Here is a 23,384-nt window from a genome sequence, read left to right on the forward strand (position 1 = left end):
AACCCTTCCCTCGGTCAACAGGAATGTCTTGTCCAGACCTCTGATCCCAGCTGTGCGCTGTGGTGCACATGGAGGAGAGGTATCTAGGCTGGTGTGGGAGCTAAGGTTGGCATGGAGCTTGACTGCTATCTGAGGATGAATGGATTGCTAGGTCCTGCTGTGGAAGGAAACAGGTAGGGAGCACAGCAGACCTGAAGGTATACTCTGGAAGGTTCTGTCAGAGGGCTTGTTTGTTTTATGATTCTTACAAGGAAATTGTTCTGATTTCCCCCAAGGACCAACTGTTTCCTGTTTAAAGTAAGTCCCCAGAATCCTATTTAATTTCGTGTGTGTATGGTGTGAGTGGGCATGTGTATGGGGGCACACATCACATATGTATGTGGAGGCCTGAAGCTGACATGTGGTGTCTTTCTCCACCTCTCTCCACTTTATTCATTGAGGCAGGGTCTCTCACCCAGCCTGGAACTCTTCAATTCCAGCTAATCCAGCTTGCTCCAAGGATTCTGCCTTGGCTCCCTATGCCCTAAAATTACAGGCTTTTACATGGCGCTGGAGATGCAAACTCTGGTTCTGAATACATAGAAACCTCTGTCTATGCAGCTTACATTCTCTGTAGGAGGCGAGCATGCAGAATAAAAAGAGATCGTAAGTACCCAGAACTGTTCAACTGAATAGGAAAATAGGGCAAAGAAGAGTGCAAATGCAGGCTCCTCTTGAAGGCATCACTTCAATAAAACATGAAGGAGGGAGCCAGGTTGAGTGTTGGGTTAAGAGCATACCCGGGAGGGAACAGCATATGCAAAGTCCTGAAATTGTGCCTGGTAAGTTGGAGGCCATGCGGTTGGAGTAAGATGAGCAAGAAGAAGGGGTCAAGGATGGAATGAAAAGGACCCCCAAACACTGAAGAAGACTGAGAAAGTGTGGGTTATATATACTTCCGGTGAGCTGGGAGCCTGGGAAGGTTCTGAAGCAAGGGGGCCTAATCTGACTCAGGGTTAGGCAGGATGCCCTAGGTTGGTCATGGGTTTCTGGACAGCTGGGGCATCTGCTCTGTGGGCCAAGGCTGCTCAGCTACACCTTTGCTGTCGAGTTTTTGACCTTTGGCTGCACTTCTCCCTAGGGGGTGAGAGACATTGGACAGAGTGTGAGGAATGCAGAGCCCAGAGTAGGCAGCACAGTGAAGAAGTGTGCTGGCCCAGCCTGACCCTGCCCTGCACTGACAAGATGGGATCAGTCAATTTACAGACTAACCAACTACACCTGCTCTGCTTGCTAGCTTTGGCTGCAGAATGTCCTTAGCCACAGGGGGTACCTTGTCAAAGATCAGAAAGTTGATGCCCGGCTTGTGAAGAGCACAGGCTCCCTCAAGTGCTTTGGCTAAGACTCAGTTCAACAGGTGCATCCTGGGCACTGTCCTGGAGGGTCCCCAGATCGTTGATTAAGGGGACCCAGACCCGCTGGCTACAAATTCTGGCTCCACCACTGGCCGCTGGGAGAAGCAGGGGAACGACTGGCCACCTACCAGTGCCAGGTAAGAAGTAGCACGAAGGCCTGTCCAAATGCCTTAGGTAAGAAGCCCCTTTAGGCAGACACATCTGGCTTTGTTGGGTCCTCTACCTGTGTGGCTAGGAAGGCCCCTGCTCTCTCAGCGGGATTTCTTCATGCAGGCTGGGGGGGGGGGTCAGGCATAGTGTGGGTTAAAGGGCACAGCAGAGTACCCAGCACCCTCCGCTCACGTGTTTTCTAGGGCTTCAGTTTCCTCATTAAGCCGGTGGAAAAATGGCCCAGGATGGCTTGGGACTGAAGTATGGAAGCCCTCTGCAGATGGGGAGCACCCTGCTGTCTTTGGGGAGACTCCTGCACTATCACAAGCCTCTGCCTGCGGACAGTCAGTCGCAGAGGCCGAGAGCAGCGCAGCGAGCACGCATTCCCGTGGTTAACCATGGCCTCTGGAGAAAAGACCAGATACATTTTTATAAATGGTCCCTTTAGACACGGTCCCTACTAGATCAGGCGGAGGGGGCTGCGGGGGCAATTCCGCTCCTGAGGCCCTCGTGACCTGCACTTCAGGATTGTGCCGGCTTTCCGTGGGTCCTTAGGCCCGTCTCACGTGCGCACCCGAGGACCGAATGCGAGTACACGCAGAGGCCCGGGAGCGCGTGGGCAGCGGGAGGGCGCGGCCGGGGCGGGGCAGGGCGCGTGACGCGCGGCGCTAGCCAATGGGGCGCGCGCCCGAGGCCGAGCCTCCTGCGAGCCTTCGCGGCGCCCGCGGCGTCACGTGAGCGGCCGGAGAGCGCGGAGAGGGGCGAGCGGCGAGCGCCCAGCTCGGCCGCAGGGAGCGCGGGCTGCGGCCAGGAGCGCTGGACGCGCGGCCGCATACGGAGCCGGGCCGCACGCGCGAGGCCGCGCCAGGCGACGCCGAGTCCAGGTGGGAGACGCGCGGGGTACCGCGGCCGCGTGGGTCCTCCCGGGGGATCGCGGGCCGTGCCCTGGCGCTCGCTGTTCCCGCCGTGCGCGGGGTCCCGGGGAGTGCGGGGAACCCCGTGTGAGAGCGCGGGGCCCGCGGAAGGCGAACCCCGTGCGCGCAGCTCCTGCCTGCGGAGCCCACGCGCGTCCGTGGCACTCCTGGACCTGCGCTCCCATATGGCGGCGCCCGGCGGGGCCTGGAGACCGAGGGGCGGAGAGGTTACTGTCGGTCATAGCAGCGGTGGCCTAAGAGGAGACGCGGAGGGGGGGGACTGGGCGAAGGGTTAGGTGCTCTCCGAAGCTGAGCGCAAGAATCTGGCCCACCTTCTTCCCACGTACTTCCCACCCACGTACTTCCCACCCGCACGCCTGCACTGCGCCCCGCACACGCAGTCACACGACACAAACTCACACCCATTTGCGCGCACCCGTAGCGTTCCTGCGCTTATGCTCCGATTCCCCACGCAGTCCCCAGGCCCGTTTGACCGAACATTACCGGTGAGATGGCTGAGGGTAACAGCCGCGGAGCATGGCAGGCCACCCCTCTTGGAAACCCTTTCACCAGCAGGACACAGGGGCTATTTTCTCCCACGGTATGCGAAGGTGAAATCCCAATGTTTGATTGAGTCCTTCAGATGTCCCCCCCCCCCGACCGTGGAGAGCCCCCACCGCCTTACAGGTGCGAGAATGGCAGGAACTTTGGGGCCTTCGGACTGCCCAGGGAGGAGACTCTTATTTTGAAGAGCGGCCCCCATTCGCCACCCCCGTGATTTGCACGCTGACCCAATGGCTAGCCCTTGGCCGGCTCTCTGCTTGTTATCAATTACATGTTGTTCCTACAGCCGCTGTGTCCCCGGGAGGATAAACAGCAGGCCTGGCCGGCTAAGAGAGGGGGCGGAGTCCCGCGGCCGGCAGAGGACGGTGCCCAGAACCAGAACCGGGTGCCCCCTCCCCCTGCACGCAGCCTGCGCCTCTGGCTGCGGCCACGTGCTGCTGTTTTTCAGGGACCGGCTTGAGCGCTGGCACTCAGGCTTTCAGCCTCTGCTCCTCAGTTCCGGTGTTGCTCAGTTCTGCTTTAAGATCCTGTTAACTGGCTGGGACTACTCCTTACTGGATCCTGGAATAATTGAACAAAGACTAGGGCTCTGTTTGACTCTAGATCTAGACCTGTGCTGAAGAGTCAGAACTGTTTGTTTTCTGAAGAGGAAGCAAAGCATAGACAGGTCTCACTGTGGTGTCTGCTGTGAGGAATATAATCCTAGGAAATTTGCCCGAGGGAAAGTGACTTCTGAGTTGAGATCTAAATAATGAGCTCCCACCTGGCACTCTAGGAGAGCCAGAACTTCCACGTGTGTGTGGGGGGGGAAGGGTTGGTGCCATGGCCCAGGCTCTGTTAGCACAGATGATGAGCAAGGCCTGAGGCAGTTGGAGGGCCAACAAATGGGTAAGCAGGTTTCTGGTGCTCTGGGTCCTGGAAGAATCGGAAACATTTTTATGGGGGAAGGGAGATTCTTCCATGCAGTTCCATTTTGCCATCATCCTTTTATACCTGTTTCCCCTACTCCACCCCACTCCTTCCATGTTTCAGTAGGGTCTCAGGTAGCTGCCCTTGAATTCTCCATCCCCTAGCCTGTCTCCCGAGAGCTGAGATTACAAGCATGAGCCACTATGCCCACCCAGCACCACTGTTTGTTTTCATAGTAGACCTTGATTTCTATCGTTTTAAAATGAAGCCTGGAGGCCACCATCACATTTGAAAACAGGGTGATCCATCAGTGTTGTGGTGTGTCCAGCTGTGGTCATATTTTTCATTTCAGGAGAGTTTAGGTGATCCTGTTCTAGGTCCTGGGACATCATGTGCCCTGCATTTGCTTGACTGTTCAGACCCAGATAAGTATTCAGTATACATGAGCTGTTTGAGTGTGCACTTGGTTTAGGAGCCAGGTCTCACTGGCAGCACCCAGATGTGCACACAGAGAAGTTGTATCACTTGCCTGAGTTCAAGCAGCTGATAGCTATAGACAAGGTGTGTGCCCGGCCCCTTGCCTTTCATTTTATTCCTCCCCAGCACCTGCTTTAGTAAAGAATGTGTGCTTTAAAGCATACTCCTGGCAAAATTACCCTTGGGCTCAGATCTTGCCTTTACTCCCTGGAGCAAGAGAGAAGTTAGCACTGAAGCATAGAACAGTCAGAGAAACTGAGGCACAGGAAGCTGCTGGGCAATACCAGGTGCCAGGCTGTGGCATGGACCTGGAGACAGACTGACAGGGGGCAGGTCTGTACTCTAGCTCTGAGCATTCCCCTTCACCAGTCTTGATAATTACACAGCCAGCATGGTCACTGGGTGGGGACAAAGGTCCAGAGAGGTGGCCTCATCACAGACAGATACTGTTGACTCTCCTTGGACACCAGACCTAGCATGGGCTCCAGCTTCAGGGGACACAACTTTCCCCTCTTCTGTCCAGCCACATTCTTGGAGCCCTTCTTGGGTACCTGGTGTGGTGCTGAGTGCTGGGGACACAGCAGAGTGTGCTGCCAAGAGGGGACACAGGCATCGGCTGAGCTTCCCCAAGCCGGTGAGTGTCCCAGAAAGGAGAGCTGGGGGCGGAGGAGGACAGGAGGCTCTGTTCCCACACATTGGCCTGGGATCCATCCTGCCCAAAGGTTGTGAGGTCCCAGGAAGTTATCCACAGGCTAGGTTCTCATACCTCATGACCACCAGGAGCTGAACCTTGTCCATCATGGCAGGAAAATGTTAGGCACCATGGAAGTAGTACACTGCTCAAGTATGTGTTACCTCTCCTAGTCATGGAGGAGAGAGGTGGCTCTGGACAATCTGGGGACTAGACTAGAAGTTCATGAGGAAATACCACGAAAGCAGGCAGGCACTTAATGGCCTTTAACCCTTTTTTCCTTCCAAACTATAGCTACCAGGCTACAGCACAGGCAGCTCAGATAAACGTGTGTTCCATCCAATTCTGGGAATTCTGTGCTTGCATTCACAGAAGTTCATTTTTGAAAATCTGAAGTGAACATCTAACAAGCAGCCTGTTTTTATTTGCTCAATCTGGCAACCCCACAGAATCCGCAGGAGCATGGGCTCAGTGTGCAGATTGTCCTTCCCACCCCCTCTCTGACACCAGGTAGGGAACAGAGTTTAGGGTCTTGCCATTCCAGGGCCTCCCTGCCCTGGCCTCCCCTTGGACTCAGCTGTTCATAGACAAGAGCAATCCTTGTCTTATTCTTTTCCAGGATCATTCTGGAAACCAGAAGTGCCCTGGGTTGTGCAACAGGCCTGGAGAGAGCTCTTTTGCAAACAGGGTGATGCAATTTCTGAAAACACACTCTCCAGCCCTATTCTCCCTGGGGATGGAAGTAGGGTCTGGACTTTTGGCCACAGGAGACCTTAGGCAGGCAGTGGAACATGGGCGCTGCAGGGCGCTGGTAAGCATGCAGTCCTTCTAATCAGACCTCCCTTGTTCCTTCTGCAGCCACCACAGGCTCGGCCAAGCCAGCATGGTGGACCACTTGCTTCCAGTGGACGAGACCTTCTCGTCACCAAAATGCCCAGTGGGGTACCTGGATGATAGGCTGTCCAGCCGGCGGCCATACCACATGTTACCCTCTCCTATCTCTGAGGATGACAGCGATGCCTCCAGCCCATGCTCTTGTGCCAGCCCTGACTCACAAGCCTTCTGTTCCTGCTACAGTGCAGGTCCAGGCCCTGAGGCCCAGGACAGCATCTTGGATTTCCTCCTGTCCCAGGCCACACTGGGCAGTGGTGGTGGCAGTGGAGGTGTCGGAGATAGCAGTGGTCCTGTGACCTGGGGATCATGGAGGAGAGCCTCTGTACCTGTGAAGGGGGAACATTTCTGCTTCCCCGAATTCCTGTCAGGAGACCCTGATGATGTCTCCAGGCCCTTCCAGCCCACCCTGGAAGAGATTGAAGAATTCTTGGAAGAAAACATGGAAGCTGAGGTCAAGGAGGCTCCAGAGAGCAGCGGCAGGGACCTGGAGACCTGTGGCCAGCTCTCAGCTGGTGCACATCGGAGCCACCTCCATCCAGAGTCTGATGGGCGAGAGCGCTGTACCCCACCACCAGGTGGCACCAGTGGGGGTGGTGCCCAGAGTGCTGGTGAGGGACCAGCACGTGATGGCCCCATGCCGGTGCTGCTGCAGATCCAGCCTGTTGCTGTGAAGCAGGAGGCAGGTGCAGGGCCAGCCTCCCCAGGGCAGGCCCCAGAGAGCGTCAAGGTCACCCAGCTCCTGGTCAACATCCAGGGGCAGACCTTTGCACTCCTGCCTCAAGTGGTACCATCCTCCAACTTGAACCTGCCCTCCAAGTTTGTCCGCATTGCACCTGTGCCCATTGCTGCCAAACCTATGGGTTCAGGATCCCTAGGGCCCGGCCCTACTGGTCTCCTTGTGGGCCAGAAGTTCCCCAAGAACCCAGCAGCAGAACTTCTCAAAATGCACAAATGCACTTTCCCTGGCTGCAGCAAGATGTACACCAAGAGCAGCCACCTCAAGGCCCACCTGCGCCGGCACACAGGCGAGAAGCCCTTTGCCTGCACCTGGCCGGGCTGCGGCTGGAGGTCAGTATTCATGGACAGGCTGTGCGGCAAGCTAGTAGGTGCATCTCTGATCACTTGGGTGTGTTGCCAAGGCCCCTTTCTCCATTAGATAAGGTGGGTTAGGAAAGGAACAAGGGGTGGGCAAGGGACAGGGTCAAAGCTGGCACAGTCCTGGAGACTTCTTGTCTCACTTGTTACTAATGCTGGAAGCCACCTGGTTTCTGGTTTCTTTGAAGACCAGGTAAGTCTTGCTGGGGCTTATGCTATGTGGGGGTCTCTCAGGTTGGGATGGAAGATGAAGGGTTGGGCTGAAGTGAAAGGAAACTCAGCTAGGAAGCAGCTGAGTTTGGTGGCACACAGGCCATAGGCCAGGCGCCCACTGAGGCCTCGCTGCATCATTGGGGTAAGTACCACCATTACACCCATGACTTTTCTGGTCAGGCACATGGTGACTGGCCAAGAACCACCTATGCCATTGTACTCTGAGTGGAATGTGAGTCCCGAGACTTGAACTAGAAAATTACTTCCCTCCAGCCAGGGGATGCGCTTTGTTCACAAGTGTGGGCTGAGCTTTGCATTGTTTCTTCCTTGGTGACCTAGAGTGTGTTTGGGAAACCATAGAGAGCAGCCAAAAGGAAGGACAGATGGCTACCATATGTGGTCAAAGGTGGCAGAACCCTTTGGACTTCTGCTCCGTACAACAGGGTGCCCTGCTCTCTCTCCAGGGCAAGGAGCCTCATCCAGACTGCCTAGATGTGATGACAGGGACTATGGAATCCTGGTGTCCCCTTGTCCTAGGCCCTGGATGCTGCTCATTGTCTTTAGGAGACTGGTGTCCTGTAGAAGCTCACATGCTGAGGGTGCTGCAGCCAGGTGCAGGGTGCTCTGGCCTTGGTGGATAGGGTATGTGGCAGCAACACCGGTCCATCTTGTCTGTCACATGCCATGTGTGCCAGGTGGGGCTCATCTGTGTGCACAGGGCTGACAGAGCTAGACCTCCTGAGCCTGTGGTGTATGGGCTCACCTGCCCGTGTGTTGTGTGACCTATGTGTCTTGTACCAGGTGCAGGGTGGCATATATACAGGAGTAGTCATAGAGGCGGAGTTCTGAGACAGCCTTCGGTCCTGAGGTAGTGGTGCTGGCCCTCTGAGACTGAGCGTGAGGTGGGTTAGGTGACAGTGGTGGTACTTCCCTTCCAGCACCAAATAGGCCAGAAAAGGAACTTTCTCAGTTAGTCTTGGGTTGTGGAGGCCCTTCCTGAGATTGGTCACTATCTTCTCATACCTGTTCAGATGCTGGGCTCCCTAGGTCTGCTGTCTCCATCTCTCTGAGCCATGTGTTTTAGTGAGTGGAACCAGGGCAGGACTGTGGGCTGGTAAGTGAGTGAGTTGTAGGGCAAAAGGAGGAGCCTAGACAAGACACCTGGCAGCGATTATTAACTGAGGAAGGAGAGAGCAGTGGACCCTGTTGGAAGAGGCAATGGGACAGGGACCTTGAGCCTGCCCTGGGGTTGCTATCCACTTGCAATTTCATGTCTGGCATTTTTTGTTCCTGGAGCCCAGAGCTAATGTGGGGTCTCACTGCGTCCTCTTCACGAGGTGACTTGTCAGTTTCCCACAGTCACTCTAATGAAAAGGAACCTCTAAGATGGCCTGCCTGGGACACTGGCAGGTGTTTTCACTTACAGTGACTGCACATGGGAAAGTCACTGAATAGTCTTCACCCAGCAGTCCTGACTCCATGGGTTTGTTTGTCCCAGCAAGTGCTACTTGCCTACCCCAACTGGTGCTGCCTATTTGAGTGGCATCTCCAGAGGCAGGGGTAAGTTGTGGTCAAGGATGAGGGCTAGAAGTCAGGTCATTGCTGCTCCAGGAAGCATTGCTGCTCAAGGAAGGGCCTTGGCTCTGACCCTGAGCCTTGCACTGGCCTCATTGCCCAGTCAGAGCCCACTAAGGGAGACTAGGGACATGGTGTCCATGTCAAGGTCCCTGTGCAGCATCTGCCCCAGGAAAAGGCTGGTAGTGTTAGTGTGTTTAAGATCCCCAGGATATTCTTGGTGATCAGAAGCCTAGGGGTTGTGCCTAGAAGGTTTGCAAGTTTCCTGTATATGGCCAGTCTTCCACCCAGGAGCAGTGGGGTAGCAGCAATTCCTTGCTGCAGTTAGGTGGGAGGGTGGACACCCACACACTCAGAATCTGGGGACAGAATGGAATGGATGACAATGAAGATGGTGGTAGTAACATGTCACATTTAGGGATCACTATGTGCTGGGATGATTACAAGCTTTGGAGAATCCCTATCAACGCTGTCACTTGGGTATGCCCTTCTGCAGAAGTTCATTCTCCCTGAAACTTATCTAGCCTTCAAATGCAAAGAACAGTTTGGAGTGTTTGAACTCCAGTCTTCTTGCTGTGGCTCACAGCTTTCCCAGAGTGCTCTCTGGCCTTTACCCCATCTCTAGCAAGATCAACCATGCCACCATCCCCTCTGTCTCTCTCACCATCCCCATGGGCCCAGCCTTTGCTGTAAGCCCCAGTGCATGTGTTAGCTTATTGAGTCCTCACAACAGCTCTTCAAGCATATGCAGTAATCCCCTTCTACAGATGGAAATTGAGGTACAGGATAGTCAGCTGTCACAAGGATGCAGCTGTTGTATGTAGTTTGGGGGCTGGGGTGAATCCCCATGAGTGCCACATCCTACTCTGATTCTCCAGCAGTACGGTCAGATTTGGAAGTGACCATAGTGTATGCTGTGCTTTTGCCTGAGTGTGTGTGTGTGTGTGTGTGTGTGTGTGTGTGTGTGTGTGTGTGTGTGTACTCCTGTGTTCACATGCACATGAAGGCCAGAGATGCTTGTTATATTGTTCCTCAGTAGTTCTCTACCTTACCTTTTGAGGCAGGGTCTCACTGAACCTAGAGCTCATGGACTGTCTAGGCCAGTGAGCTCCAGCCTGTCTCTGCTCTCCCAGCACTGACACTACAGGCATAGCCTACTGTGCCCAGTTTTTATGTGAATGTCAGAGATTTGAACTTGGGTCCTCCTATTTGCACAGCAAGCACTTTACCAAATGGGCCACATCCTCAGCCCCTAGGCAGTGCTTGTTCTATTGTGCTCCTGGCTGTGGGAGAGAGCAGCAGCAAACTGCTCTGAGGAGGCACCGCTCTGAGCATGCTGCATGTTAGTTCCTTTAACTCTTAAAATTAGACTAAGAAGTGGGTCCAGAGAAGGAAATAGAGTCACAGAGCTGGGAAACACGTTCTCTGTGGTCATACAACTTATAAGTTGCAGAGTTGCCCAGCACTCAGTAGGCAGAGGAAGGAGGTCAGCTTTGTCTACAGAGTAAGTTCCAGGACACCCAGGGCTGCACAGAGAAGCCCTGTCTCAGGGGGTGGGGGGGACAGAGTCAGGAATTTAACAGCTGTGTGCTCCCTCACCCACCCTAGACTAAGGTTGTTATTCCACACTCTTGCATGCCTCCCAGGGGAGAGCCTGTAGTGAGGAGAGGCCCCCTCCTCCATCTGCAGCTGGGCCTGGCTGGTCCAGCATGTTCTATACTTCCCATCTGGCTCTGATGCTGGCACTGAGCCCTGAGTTCCTAAACCTGCCCAAGCTCTTGCCCCTGTCCCCACTCCTCTTCGGCCAAGGGGACTGCCCCACGGCTGAGGTGGTGCCTGTCCCAGTCCCAAGCCCACTGCCTTATGCTTTTGTGCACCCAGGACTCCCTGTCTCTCCCTGTGGGGACATGGTTTTGCATGCGGGAGGGACTAAAACCAGTCTGCCTATTCTGGTGTAACCATCTGGGAAGTGGCTATTTGCCGCCTTCCTAGAAGTTTCCTCTCCTCACTTGCAGACACAGGCCTCCTTTGTTCCCTGCAGTGGAACATCCTGTTCCAGAGTGGCCAAGCCGCTCCTTCCAGAAAGAATCTCGCTGGGCCATAGCTAAAGTGAATATTAATAGCTGTCAGCAGCCTGTGTGTCATGTACTGCCGGCTGATATCCATGGTGGATATGGGAGGACCAGAGGAGGACAGTAGAGTCCAAAGCCACTGAGTGTTGTGGGAGTGGGGTGGGTACGGGATCCAAACTTAGTGGTCTGGTTCTCTCAGCCCTCATCACTGCTTCCCATATGCAGGGACATGTCCTCTGGCCTTATGGTTGGCAGCCTTGGGGGCTGCAGCTTCTGAGATTTGACTTTTGACAATGGCTTGCTGGCAGATGGGAACTGGTGTCTCACACAGTTCTCATGATGGCATTCCTGATGGCCCCTGTGCATCTTCTGCCCTGTCCTCCAACAGCTAGAGTTATGAGCCTGCCCCACAGATGCCAGGCACAAGGCCTTTGCCATGCACCAGGAAAGGCCTGTGCTCTACTCGCTGTGTCTAGTAGGAGCTCATGATTCATCAACAGTTGCCACATCTGAAGCCCCATTGTCATGGTCCCCTGAGATAGGTTTGCCATTGTATCTGTCCCAAGGTAGGGAAACTGAGGTTTAACAGGGCTGGGTAACCTGCCCAGACCAACCCCAGGCTGTGTCCTGCCCCGCTGAAATCCTTTATCTTTTGCTCCATTGCTGCCGCAGGCTTCTCCTTTGGCTGTTGTCAGAGGATGTGAGCCAGTGAGGCAGGGGTCATCTTCAGCTCAGTTACAAGGACAGTTCTGTCATGTGCCGAAAGGCTGCGGCAGCAGAGAGGGGCTCTGGAATGAGGACAGCTTGTTCCCTGGCATGGCTGCCCCTCAGCTGCCTGTCCCTCTCTGGGTATCATATGACCTGTTCCCTGGAAGGCAGACAGGAAGTGAGGGAGGAAACCAAGGCCCAGGATGCTCAGGACCAGTGGGACAGGGACTGTCAAACCTGTTCTTCCTTGCAAAGCTCTGTGCCCAATGCCCGCTGAGGGCACGTGGCTATGGCACAGAGTCCTGACCACAGTACTACCAAGCCAGGAAGAGAAAGCTGAGAGACAAGAGCAGACAGGTCAGGGGAGGAGGCCTCAACCCAGCCACAGGTGTTCTGTCTCAGCTCACGTCACTGTGAGGTCATCTAGCTGGATGGTCCTCTGAGACATCCCTGTGCCAGGTCCCCTGGGACACGGTTGTGGAGCAGCAGCTTTCATAGTAGCTCTACCTGTCTGTGGCAGGTCCTGCACTGTCTGAAGCATGGGAGATTGAGGTCTTTGGTGTCGTTGAGCCCTGCCTGTTGTTGATGCCGTTGTTCCCCAGGCTGAGGTCAGGATAGCCCACTACAGAGTCTGAGCTGAGGTGGCCACAGCCCAAGCAACTGAGAGTGATGGCTCTGCTGTCCACCTAATCTGCCTCATCCAGAAATGGGGTGCCAGGCCTGGGGCCCCTATATGTCCCTGAGAGTATATGCAGTAGTCAGTGTGTGGCAATCCTTTCTCATCCTGGGGTGCCTGCTGAGGCCCCCGTTTAAGTGCACCTCCTAGACATAGAACAGGGGATATGCTCTCCTTCCTGGAGCTAACACTGTCCAAGGACAGCTGAACAACATCAAGATGTTGAGAATAATTTTAAAATGCTGTGGGGCTAAAGGTGTAGCCCAGTGGTACAGGACTTGGCCTAGCATGTCCAAGCTTTGGTTCCCTAGCACTCACAGAAGGAAAGATTAAGTGGTGGGCAGTGCTGTGAGACACTTCAGTGGACAGCAGGCCCCTGAGGAGGTGACATTTGGGCTAAACTATGAGGGATGGACAGATGAGAACAAGGAGAGGAGAGGGTGAGGTGTGCAAGTGTCTTGTGGCAAGAGAGAGAGAGAGAAAAGTCTGAATGGGTGAAGTGTGTAGTGGTGGGTTAGCCAAATGGAGAGATTCTCAGGTCCCTGAAGTTAGTGGCAAGCACCCTGGGCATCTTGGCCTGGCTCTGGCTCTTGCCTCTCCTGGATGTCTGTTCCCAGGCCTGTAGAGAAGCCATTTAAATGTTTAGACATAACAAGCAGGCATATTTGGGGGCATCGCAGAAGGTCCCAAATCCAGATCTGCAGAATGCCAGAGCCAGACAGGCATGAGTCTAAGGTCCTACCTCCCCGTTTCAGCAGAATCAGGGGAGCCAGGCACTCCTATGCTCTGAGGAGGCTGGTCTTCCCCTGCCCTTTAGGGTTCACTCTGTGCCCCCCTCCTCCAGGGGAGGGTGAGGCCAGTTAACTAAACACTGCTGATTTACTGTTGCCAATAAAGGAGTAATCCAGTGCTGAGAGACTTGGCAACTAAGTTACTGTAGGGGAGTGACTCCCAGCTGGCTAGCAGCCTTAGGTCCCTTCCTATGCAGAACAGTAGCCAGCTATGTGGGAAGCAGGCCCTGGACAGGAGAACAAACCTGTGTACCACCTTGTCCTTGACTCTTGCCCTCTGGGGAGTCTCCAGCACTGGGGCTTGTCAGGAACTCATTAGGTGGCTACAGAGGTAGTCTAATTGCTTAAGATACAGCCTGACTTAGCCTGGCCCACTGCATCCTCACCCACAACTCCACCTGGTGCTGAGGAGGCTGGGGCACTGTGGCGGCATTGACCACACTGGCCTGGCTGACCACCGTGTCCCACAGGTTTTCCCGCTCAGATGAGTTGTCACGGCACCGTCGATCTCACTCGGGTGTGAAGCCGTACCAGTGCCCCGTGTGTGAGAAGAAGTTCGCACGGAGTGACCACCTCTCCAAACACATCAAGGTGCATCGCTTCCCACGGAGCAGCCGTGCAGTACGTGCCATCAACTGAATGCAGTGGCCGCTCCATCCTCCCCCAGTCCTGTGCTTTGTTTTTAGATGCAATAACTTATTGCCTCCTTCAGAAGGATGTGACAATATTACCAGCCCCCTTCTGAATCTTAGGAGGTCTGACCCAGAGCCGCCACGGCTGCCTTTCCAGGGAGGACCTAGAGTCCCCAAGGTCCCTGGGGGCTGGTTCCCCGGTGGCCCAGGTGGCCCAGGCAGGCCTGTGCCCTTGTGCCTTTTTGCCTTCCTGCCAGCTGGAAGGATTGTTTGGGGGGCCCTTGCCCTTCTCCTATTGGGCTCCCTACCTGGGCCAAAGCCAACATTATTGCTGGGGTATAAGTGTTTTGGCTGTGTTGAAATAGTTCCCAGAAGGAGCCATGCTGGGAAAAAGGAAGTAGGTCAAAAGTGTAGGGCTACACTGTGGCATAAGGACCGCCATATGCAAGAGGCCTTTGAGGGTCCAGGAGGGTGGCTACCCTTGCTCTCGGCAATAATGCATGTGCTTAAATACAGGACAAATGGAGCCATATCCATCTGTACCCAGCCTGGCTCCCCCTCCTCCAGACATCAGCCTGCAGGTGTGGTGGGAAGAGACAGCAGCAGGCTTGGTGGATGCAAAGCAACTAGCTAGCGCCTCCCAGTCTGACTTAGATTTGCATTCCTCATCAGGTCTAGAAATTAATACCAATTGGACTAGCTTGTTTTGACAGGTCTATTTCACATCCTATGAATGTATGTAAATAAACTGTACATAAGTATGCATCTACATAAAATATCTTTTAATAACACATTGACATTTGTGTAAATTTGAAATTAAAAAAATTCTATAAAGTCGGTGTACATATGTTACAATTATGTATATTTTCTTTGGTCCTTCATAAAAAATATATTTACTTTGCCAATAAAAAGAGAAAAAAAGAACTCAACCATTCTTTGGCCCTGTCTTCCTCTCCTGGCACGGGACATGGGGGTGATTCTGGGGCTCTGCCCCTTCCAGACCCCTGTGTGGACCTTCCTCTCTTCAGCTACTTCCTCTGTCTACCCAACATTCCTGAATGACTAGGTTCCACTCTCAGGTTTGGATTCAGGATCCTCTACAGCTTGGGCTGGGAACATTGGGAGCAGACAACAAAGGGAAGCTGTGAGCATTGTAGGGATTGATCCCAGGGAGTTCTGGTCTGGTCTGATGATACCTCAGCTGGTGTCAGGTGCACAGTGGGAAGACCTTCCTGGTTCACTCTGCACAGTGGAAGGTGAGAACTTTTTAGAAGTGACCCTATCCTATTGACCCCAGTAAAATAGCTGGGTGCTGACTGGGGCAGGGTTTCCCAGGAGCCCTTCTGAGATCTGGAGACAGCTGGCAGGTAGGTTCCCAGCAGAGAGATTCCTATACTGCATGATGTGAAGCTGTCAGTCTCAGAATATAGAGGTTAGCTTGGAGTAGGCCTTGATAATCTGTTCTATCCAGTGGGAGCTGGCAGTCATTGAGATTTCATGTGTGACTAAACTAGCTGATTAGAGAGGATGGACATCCCATCTGACCAGCTTGTGACCTCTGCCTTTTGCCTGTAACTACATATACCTTCTGAGGACCAACAGGCCCTGGGAAAAATGAGACATTGATTTCCAGCTGTATTAGTGTAATTTCTTTTCATACTAAACAATCAGTGCAACCTCAGATAAAAGGGACATTGGAGGGACAAAGGAGCGGTCTATTTTGTGGTCATGTAGGTGACACTGAGGAGATGAATAAACCACGTCCACATGCATCTCTGTGGCTGAGGATGGATGAACATTCTCTTTTCCCTCATCTGTACATCACGAACAGCCTGGTTATAAAGCCAGCTGAGCTATGAACTGTCTTGGGCCAAGGAGTGGAGTCAGTAGGGCTCCTGGGCTCCTCACCTGAAGCCTGCGTGCTCACCCTGCACTGCAGGAGAGGCTGAGGTGATGCTCAGCAAGACAGAGAAGGCTGTAGGGCTATAGCAGTCTCTCTCATGCAACCTCTCGTTGATGCCATTTTGGGTGGGTTTCTGCTGCTCCATGTTGCAGCTGGACATGGCACAACATGTTGGCGAGAAAGTCCCTGGTAGTATGATGGCCAATGGTAAGTGGGGTGCAAGCCTATGTCTCAGCAGAGTGGAGGCTGGGAAAGTGTGGGACCAGGAGAGGATGAAAGTGGCGTGGCCTGCACTGTGCCCCTTCTGTCCTCAGTGCTTTCGGAGGATGGAAGAGAAGTCTTTGTCCTGTTTTATGTGCTGAGAAGGCAGAAGGAGACATAATCCTTCAATTATTTGTGTTAGAGGAGGTTATGAAACAGGTAAAATGACCAAAATCTCCCCCAAGGTCTTGGGGTGAAAAGTGGAGCACTGTGAAACACTAGCAAATTGTTTTTAATGTTAATGAGAAGCGACCTCTCGTTCATGTTTGTTTTTCTTTTAAGTAACTGAGTTTCTGGGGGCTAGGGTGATTTGACTCCCCAACTGACAGCTGTCACACCTTTCCCTGGTGCCAGGATGCCTTAAGCGATGTACTGCCAGCCTTGCAGTTGCCAGTTGCCCTCATGGCACCTGGCTGCTTTGAAGCTTCCTGGATGCCTTAGGGAACTAACTGCACTGCGATCAGCCCCTTGCTGGGGAAGCTTGATGCTGTCTTCTGAGGCACCGTCCCAACCACACAGTGGTTTAGACAGCTTGCAAGAGACTTTCTGTCCATCATCAGCCTCTCTGAACTCTAGATGACCCTGTCACCATTTCCAGCCACACCAGAGAGTCTTCCTCTGGTGGGCTCACAATGAAGGGCTGTGCTGTGGTTGGTGCAAACAGAGCCCATTTGCATGAAACTTTGCTTCTTAATGGTACCAGCAGCCTTGCCACATCCCCTTTCTAGATACATAATTTGAGTTGCCAGCTCCTTTCTTGAGTCAGCTGAGAGGCTGAGCTGCACTTAAAACTAGGCTAGTCCAGACTTACAAGAGACGATAATCAGAGCAAATGGAGAGGTATGAAACTCTGAAGTTTCCAGAGGCAGGGCCTCGGCCTGAAAGCTCTGAGACTATTGGAATCACAACAGCTTTTCAGAGCTGGAGAGCTGGGGGTTAAAGGACAAGGCAATGAGCCTCTGGCCTGAGCACCTAGAACCCCAAGTCTCTGGCTTCTACAGCCCCCACCCAACTTTCTTTGTAACTCAAACTTGCTGTCCTCCTGCCTCAGCCTCCCAAGTGTTAGAATAAAAGGTGCATACTAGCACACCCAGCTTCCTATGCAATAATTCTACCCATGTAGAACAAAAGGTTTCCAACCCTCTTATTCTAGTTTGGTTTCTGTTGCTATACTAGACACCATGGACAAAGGGAAACTGGGAAGGAAAGACTGATTTTCTCTCACAGTCCATTAAGAGAATTCAGGGTAGGAGCTTGAAGCAGAGATCATGGAGGAATTCTACTTTATTGGCCTTACTGCCTGCTTCTGCAGGCAGCTAGCATTCTTATACAACCCAAGACCACATGCTCAGGGATGGTACTGTCTGCAGTGGGCTGGGCCCTTCTCCATCAATTAGCAATTAAGAAATCCCCCGCCCCCAACACACAGACATATAGACATGTTCACAGGCCAATCTGATAGAGACAATTCCTCAGTTGAGGCTCCTTCCCAGGTGTATCAAATTGATAACCAAGCTGCACTATCACACAGCTCATCGGTAGCAATCATAAAACCAAATGTAGCCATAGTGCTCTACACAATCTCTGCCCATAGGCACACAGTTAGACCATGGCTAATAACAGGTAGTACACAAGTCAGCCTGCTGCAATGCAAAATTCCAGTTCTGTGGCCTAAACAAGGTAGACAGCCACATTCCTCTATATAAGCAGTCTGAAGGGAAGCAGTGTGGGCTAATATGGCGGCTCCTCCAGGTTGTAGTGTGTCACCATAGATGGCTCACTGGAGGAAAGCAAGTAGGATGTAGCCACATGGCCTCTGTTCCAATGCCCTTAGTTATGAAACCAGGATCCATTACTGGTTTGAGTAGACAGTTGCAGCTTGCCCTACCTACCCCTTGGTTGCAAGCACTAGCAGATCTCACCTTTCCAGGGGTCTGCAGAATAGCATCTGTGAGGCCATGATTAAGTATGACTCCCAGGACCTTATGAATATGATTTTGGGGCATCCTTGAGGAGTGTGGAGCCAAGGATAGAACTTCTAGAGCAGTGGGTTGTGAGGAGGGAAAACTGGAACCAGAGAAGCCAGGAACTCCCCATGCAAGCTGCCTTGGTTGAGGAGGTGAGGTCACAGAGGAAGGAATCCTGACTGTGAACAGAAGCAGGTCCTCCAGTACCACTATGAGATACTCCGGAATAGAGCCAAGACCACACTGTGGCAATAGGAAGGAGGGGACAAACGAGTTTTCCTTATGTTGCTTTGGCTAAGGGTGTCAGGGAGAGCTGCTGGAGGTAGCTGTGGACATCACAAGTGTGAAAAGGGTAATTGAATTCGGGAACTAAGTGTGAGCAGGTCCTATTTGATTTGAAGCTATGCACACACAATGGAGATGACTGTGTGGGACCATTCTAATACACAGAGTGAGCAACATCCAACACATGTCTAGACCTTATCACTTTCAATAAGGAAGGGATGAGGGGCTGGAGAGATTGCTCAGCAGTTAACAACACCTGTTGCTTTTTATGAGGACAGAGTTCAGTTCCTAGCACACACACGGTGGCTCACTGCCACCTGTAATTCTAGCTCCACAGGATCAAATACCCTCCAGCATGCACACACACAACAAGAATGGCCCTAGCTCCCGAGAGACCCCAAAGAGACCCAGAACACAATCAGAGTGTAGTACAAGGTAGAGAGAGAGATGTATGGGGGATGAGAGAAGGCAGACAGTGCCGAGGCTGAGGGTGGCAGGGAGTGCCATGTGAGTACAGTTGGGAGGCCAGAATGAAGCTGCTTAAATGTTCCCTAGCATAGTGGGAAAGGTGGAGGAAAGAAATATGGATGACTAGGACGGAGTGGAGAGCTAGGGGCTTGAGTCAGACTCTAGGACAAGCAGATCAATGCCAATGACACAAAACAAAGTTATTAGGTCCCCAGGGAGTGCTGACTACTGAAGCCTTGCCACTTTGGCAGAAGGAGGCCACCTGTGCTCCACAGCAAAGTTGTGGTTGGGATGACCATCAACAGAGGACTCCCAGGATTTGTGCCAGCTTGACAGCAGCTCTGACTCACCGGGATGACAGATGGTCCTCTCTTCTAAGAGTGCCCTAAAGGAGGATGGTGGGAAATGAAGGCCCCTTCTCTTTTTCCCCTTGTCCATCTTGACCTGATGGGCCTATCTGGAAGCCTGGGTGCATAGCTGGAGATCCCCACATTATATTGTGGGACAAGGATGTCCCACGTAGTTGCCAAACTAGTGTGGGCTGGGTCCCTCTTCCAGCCCTTATGTTAGAAATGTTTACTATTATTTTTTTACTGTTACTTATTGTGTGTATGTATATGGGGCAGAGTGGGGTGCACACATGACATCATGACATGTGGAGGTCAGAGGACATCTTGTGGGAGTCAGTTTTCTCCTACCAGATGAGTCCCAGGGATTGAACTCAGGAAGTCAGGATTGGCAGCAAACACCCTTACCTGCTGAACCATCTCACCAGCCCTCACATGTGTTTTAAATGTGACTGCAATGTCATTCAGGGCTGCATGCAGAATCCATCATCTTTACTCTTTCTGAAAAGAGCCAACTGTCCTGGGGGCACTGAAAGTTTCCACCATTACAGACTCCAGTAGCTTCACTTGGTGTATATATTTAAATAGTATTAAAAATATATATTGTTATTATATTCATATAACATGTATGTTGATGTAATTATAATAAAACATATACTTCAGTAATATGTGCACAGAGTTTAAACAACTATGCATATAATGTCATTTTTAATTGAAACATTAGAATGATTTTATTTCACATGCATGGGTGTTTTGCCTGTGTGTATGTCTGTGCACATGGGCATGCAGTGTCTGAGGAGGCCCCACTCCCCTGGATCTGGAGTTACAGATGCAAGCTGCCATCAGTGCTGGAACCAGACCTGGGTCCCCTGAAAAGCGGCAAGTGCTCTTTACTCTCTAGCCTTGTCACTTCTAATTTAAATACGAGGGCAGCAGTTGTGTGTGGTTTAACAATGAGGATGTAGCCTGTTAAATGTCACTCACTGTTCACAGTGGAGTTACCTTGATGACCTCAATAGGCACTATAATCTGATGGGGACGTCATCTGTGGCCCACCATTGGCCGACACATTGCGTGTTCATATCATATGTAACCTAACTCAGAATGGTCCGTATAATGACCAGGCCTTCTCTGCGAGGCAGTTCTTCTTTTGCTTGTCTTTCCTCTAAGTTTTCTTGGAGCTTCAGATCCCTACTACTTGAAATCAATAGATGTGCAGAGGCAGGCCCCTCACCAAAGAGGCTGATGGTGCTAGGACCCTTCTCGAAGGTCACCGAGAAGATGAAGAGGATGTGTTTGAATGACACCTGGCAGTTGAGGAAAGATTCAGAGTTTTGTTAGTGGCACTAAGGATAGACCTGGGGCTTAGCACGTGCTAGGTAGACAATCTCCTCCTGGGCTTAACCGCCAGCCTCGCCTGCTGCTGCTCTTTCCATTGCACCTGAACATTCTCTCAGGTCTTCCTTTTGCACCAAGGAGTGTAGCAAGATGGTTGTGCTAACTGAGCCCAGTACCCCTCCCCATCCATGTTTCATTAAAGCAGGTGCTCTGTAGCCACTGAGCCTAAATGTCCTCCTAGATGGGCACTTTCGAGAAGTGAGTCCCTGGAAAGGCTGCCAGGCTGCCTGGTAGGCCTCTCCATGCTCACTCACAGGCCATTAACTTCTCAACAGCCAAACACCAAAAGCCTTGATACAAGCCACAGCTGTTAAGGAACAAGCAATAAGTGAAATAAACCCTGTTTCAAATTGCAATGGCTTTGCATGGCTTCCTGGGTTGTCTTTGCATTTTTCTAGACATGAGGCTTGTCCTGTGACTGCTCCATCCCTTGCTAGGTGCATGTGCCCCTGAGATAGCACCCCTCCCTTGGTGACCGTCACCCCCTTCACTGTATTCTTTCCTTTTCCAAATAGAGGTGGGCCTCAAAGATACCCCCATCCTGGGGGCATGAGGGTTAAGAGCAGAGCCCTTTCTCTGCTGTACCACTGGATACTAAAACAGTCTGAGACATTCATCCCTCAGCTGAAGAGGCCAGTGAACATTTTTCTTTTGGATGCCAGTGGTGTGAGTTGGTGACTCTTAGGTTTGGATCCCTGGACTTGCACATAGGGCTTCTATCGCTGTGAAGAGACACCATGACCATGGCGATTCTTATAAAGAAAGCATTTAATTGGGGGGGGCAGCTTAGAGTTCAGAGGTTCTGTGCGTTATCATCATGACAGGGAGTATGGCAGAGTATGGCAGAGTGCAGGCCTGGTGCTGGAGCTGAGAGTCCTACCTCTTGCAGGCAACAGGAGGTGGACTGAGACACTGGGCAGTGTCCTGAGCATAGGAACCCTCAAAGCCTGTCCTCACAATGACACACTTTCTCCAACAAGGTCATACCCACTCCAACAAAGCCACACCTCTTAATAATGGCACTCCCTATGAGATTATGGGGGCCAATTACATTCAAACTACCACAGGGAGTATATTACATACATGGGCTCCTTTCCTTGTCCCTAGCCATTCTGCCACCCTGGATCTTCTGTAGAGGGACACATTGTCTTCTTCAAGCCCCACTCATGTTGGTGCATGTCTATTTTGCTGCACATGCAGCCTACGTATGCAGGAGGCCATACACTCTGTCTGCCCACTTGAGAGGCACTGATACACAATTACCATGTCCCTAAGATGCTTCCAGGCTGCTCGAGTGGACACTGAGTTCACACTTACCCATATTTTCAAACAGCAATATGTGCACAAACAAATCAAACTCTGAGTTATTTGCAAAGTCATTGTCTTAGCTTGTTTGTCATTACCATGACAAAATACAGGAGATAGGATACTTTATGAAGGAAAATGGTTTATTTTTCCTCACTATTTTGGTTCAAGGTCAAAGGTCCATATTTGGTGATGACCTTCTTACTTGACAGAGTCGAGGTGACATGACCTAGAGAAACAGGGTGTGCACATGCATTTTGTGGGGGTCTCCCTTTTTATAAAGATGTAATAATGATTCAGTCTCTGCTCACCAGGGCTCCACTTCTTGCCCTTATCTAAAAATTTCTTAGGTTTTAAAATTTTTATGTGTGTGTTTTGACTGCATGTATTATGTTTATCACATATGTACCCGGTGTCCCTGGACATTAGAAGAAGACATTGGATCTTCTGGAACTGTAGTTACAGGTAGCTGTAATGCCACATTGGGTGCCGGGAACTGAGCCTGGGTCCTCTGTAAGCAACAGGGCCGAAAGACTGCAGAGCCATCTCTCTGCCTCTCCTCAACACACTGACCCCCCAACCCTGTGCCCTTATCTAATCCTAATCATCTCTAAGGTCTCAACCTCTGAGCACCAGCTGGTGGTGCTTCTTAATTGTCTTCCTCCCTCCCTCCGGTGTGTGTGTGTGTGTGTGTGTGTGTGTGTGTGTCTGTGTGTGTGTGTGTGTGTGTATGCTTTTTTTTGAGACAGGTTTTCTCTGTGGCTTTGGAGGCTGTTCTGGAACTAGCTCTTGTAAACCAGGCTGGTCTCTAACTCACAGAGATCTGCCTGACTTTGCCAACCGAGTTCTGGGATTAGAGGTGTGTACCACCACTGCCTGGCTATTTGTTGCTTTATTAATAGCCTGACAATGGGAATTAAATTTCAACACAAAAAACCTTGGATGCCACACTCAAACCATATACTAATGATGTTCCATTGCCAATGTAGTAATAATAAAAAAAAATAGCAGAGGCAATAATAGGAAAAAGTCAAGGTGACCTTTTGAGTTCATATGATATGACTATGAAGAAATGAAAAAATGACCAGAAGAAGGTTCAGTTCATGTTCAGTCAATGGCCAGATTCAAGGCAGGTATTTGGAGACAAATGATATATGTTATCATACATTGGAATCACCTGCCTCAGGCTCCAGTATCAGGAGCAGTATCAAAGCTGAGATGCTGTTTGTGGCTGGTGTCTGCTCATCTAGGCTCAGCTTGTTCATGTGTCTCTGAGCAAGAACGAAGTTGAGCTATAAAGTGGGCCTAATTGGGCAGCCCAGGCTGGGGCTCTGCTCTGTGTGTTGCTTATTGTTCTATGCAACCAGTGGGGCAGCTGGGTGTATGCTCGTGGCAAGGAGGGACCTCTAGAGCTCCCTCCTCAGAGGAAGCAGTGGTCTGTGGGAGACTGAGGCTGCGGTCTAGTGAGGGGGGGAAAGGAAAATAGGTTGAGGAGACACTGTTGCTGTGAAGCTGGGCAGGGAGCAGGTAGGTGGGGAGAAAGCCGTGGAGAGGAGGGTCCAGACAACATCCTATTTACCTTCTCATTCCCAGAGCTTCAGTGTGCTGGGCTCCATGGACAGGCTGTGTGTTGTTTGCATATGTATATGTGTGTGCCACTGTCCACACGTGCACTTGTATGCAGTTGTGTTTTTA

At 51.8% G+C, this 23,384-nt stretch overlaps 1 protein-coding gene across 3 annotated transcripts; it reads left to right on the forward strand.

Annotated features, from left to right (window-relative positions):
- The first annotated feature begins 1,392 nt into the window (after positions 1-1,392).
- Klf15 (KLF transcription factor 15) lies at positions 1,393-20,261 on the forward strand. Of its 3 annotated transcripts, none has more exons than XM_051203454.1 (3): positions 1,393-1,531; positions 5,958-7,061; positions 13,594-14,684. In XM_051203454.1, the coding sequence occupies exons 2-3, from the start codon at positions 5,983-5,985 to the stop codon at positions 13,760-13,762; spliced, it is 1,248 nt and encodes a 415-aa protein (XP_051059411.1). In that variant the 5' UTR covers positions 1,393-1,531; positions 5,958-5,982; the 3' UTR covers positions 13,763-14,684. The 3 variants fall into 3 exon arrangements, with proteins under 3 accessions (XP_051059411.1, XP_051059412.1, XP_051059410.1); XM_051203455.1 differs by lacking the exons at positions 1,393-1,531; positions 13,594-14,684 and adding exons at positions 2,270-2,428; positions 20,157-20,261; XM_051203453.1 differs by lacking the exon at positions 1,393-1,531 and adding an exon at positions 2,272-2,428.
- Positions 20,262-23,384: the final 3,123 nt, after the last annotated feature.

The sequence above is a fragment of the Phodopus roborovskii genome, unplaced genomic scaffold, assembly GCF_943737965.1.
Source record: "Phodopus roborovskii unplaced genomic scaffold, PHOROB, whole genome shotgun sequence".
Classification (NCBI taxonomy): domain Eukaryota; kingdom Metazoa; phylum Chordata; class Mammalia; order Rodentia; family Cricetidae; genus Phodopus; species Phodopus roborovskii.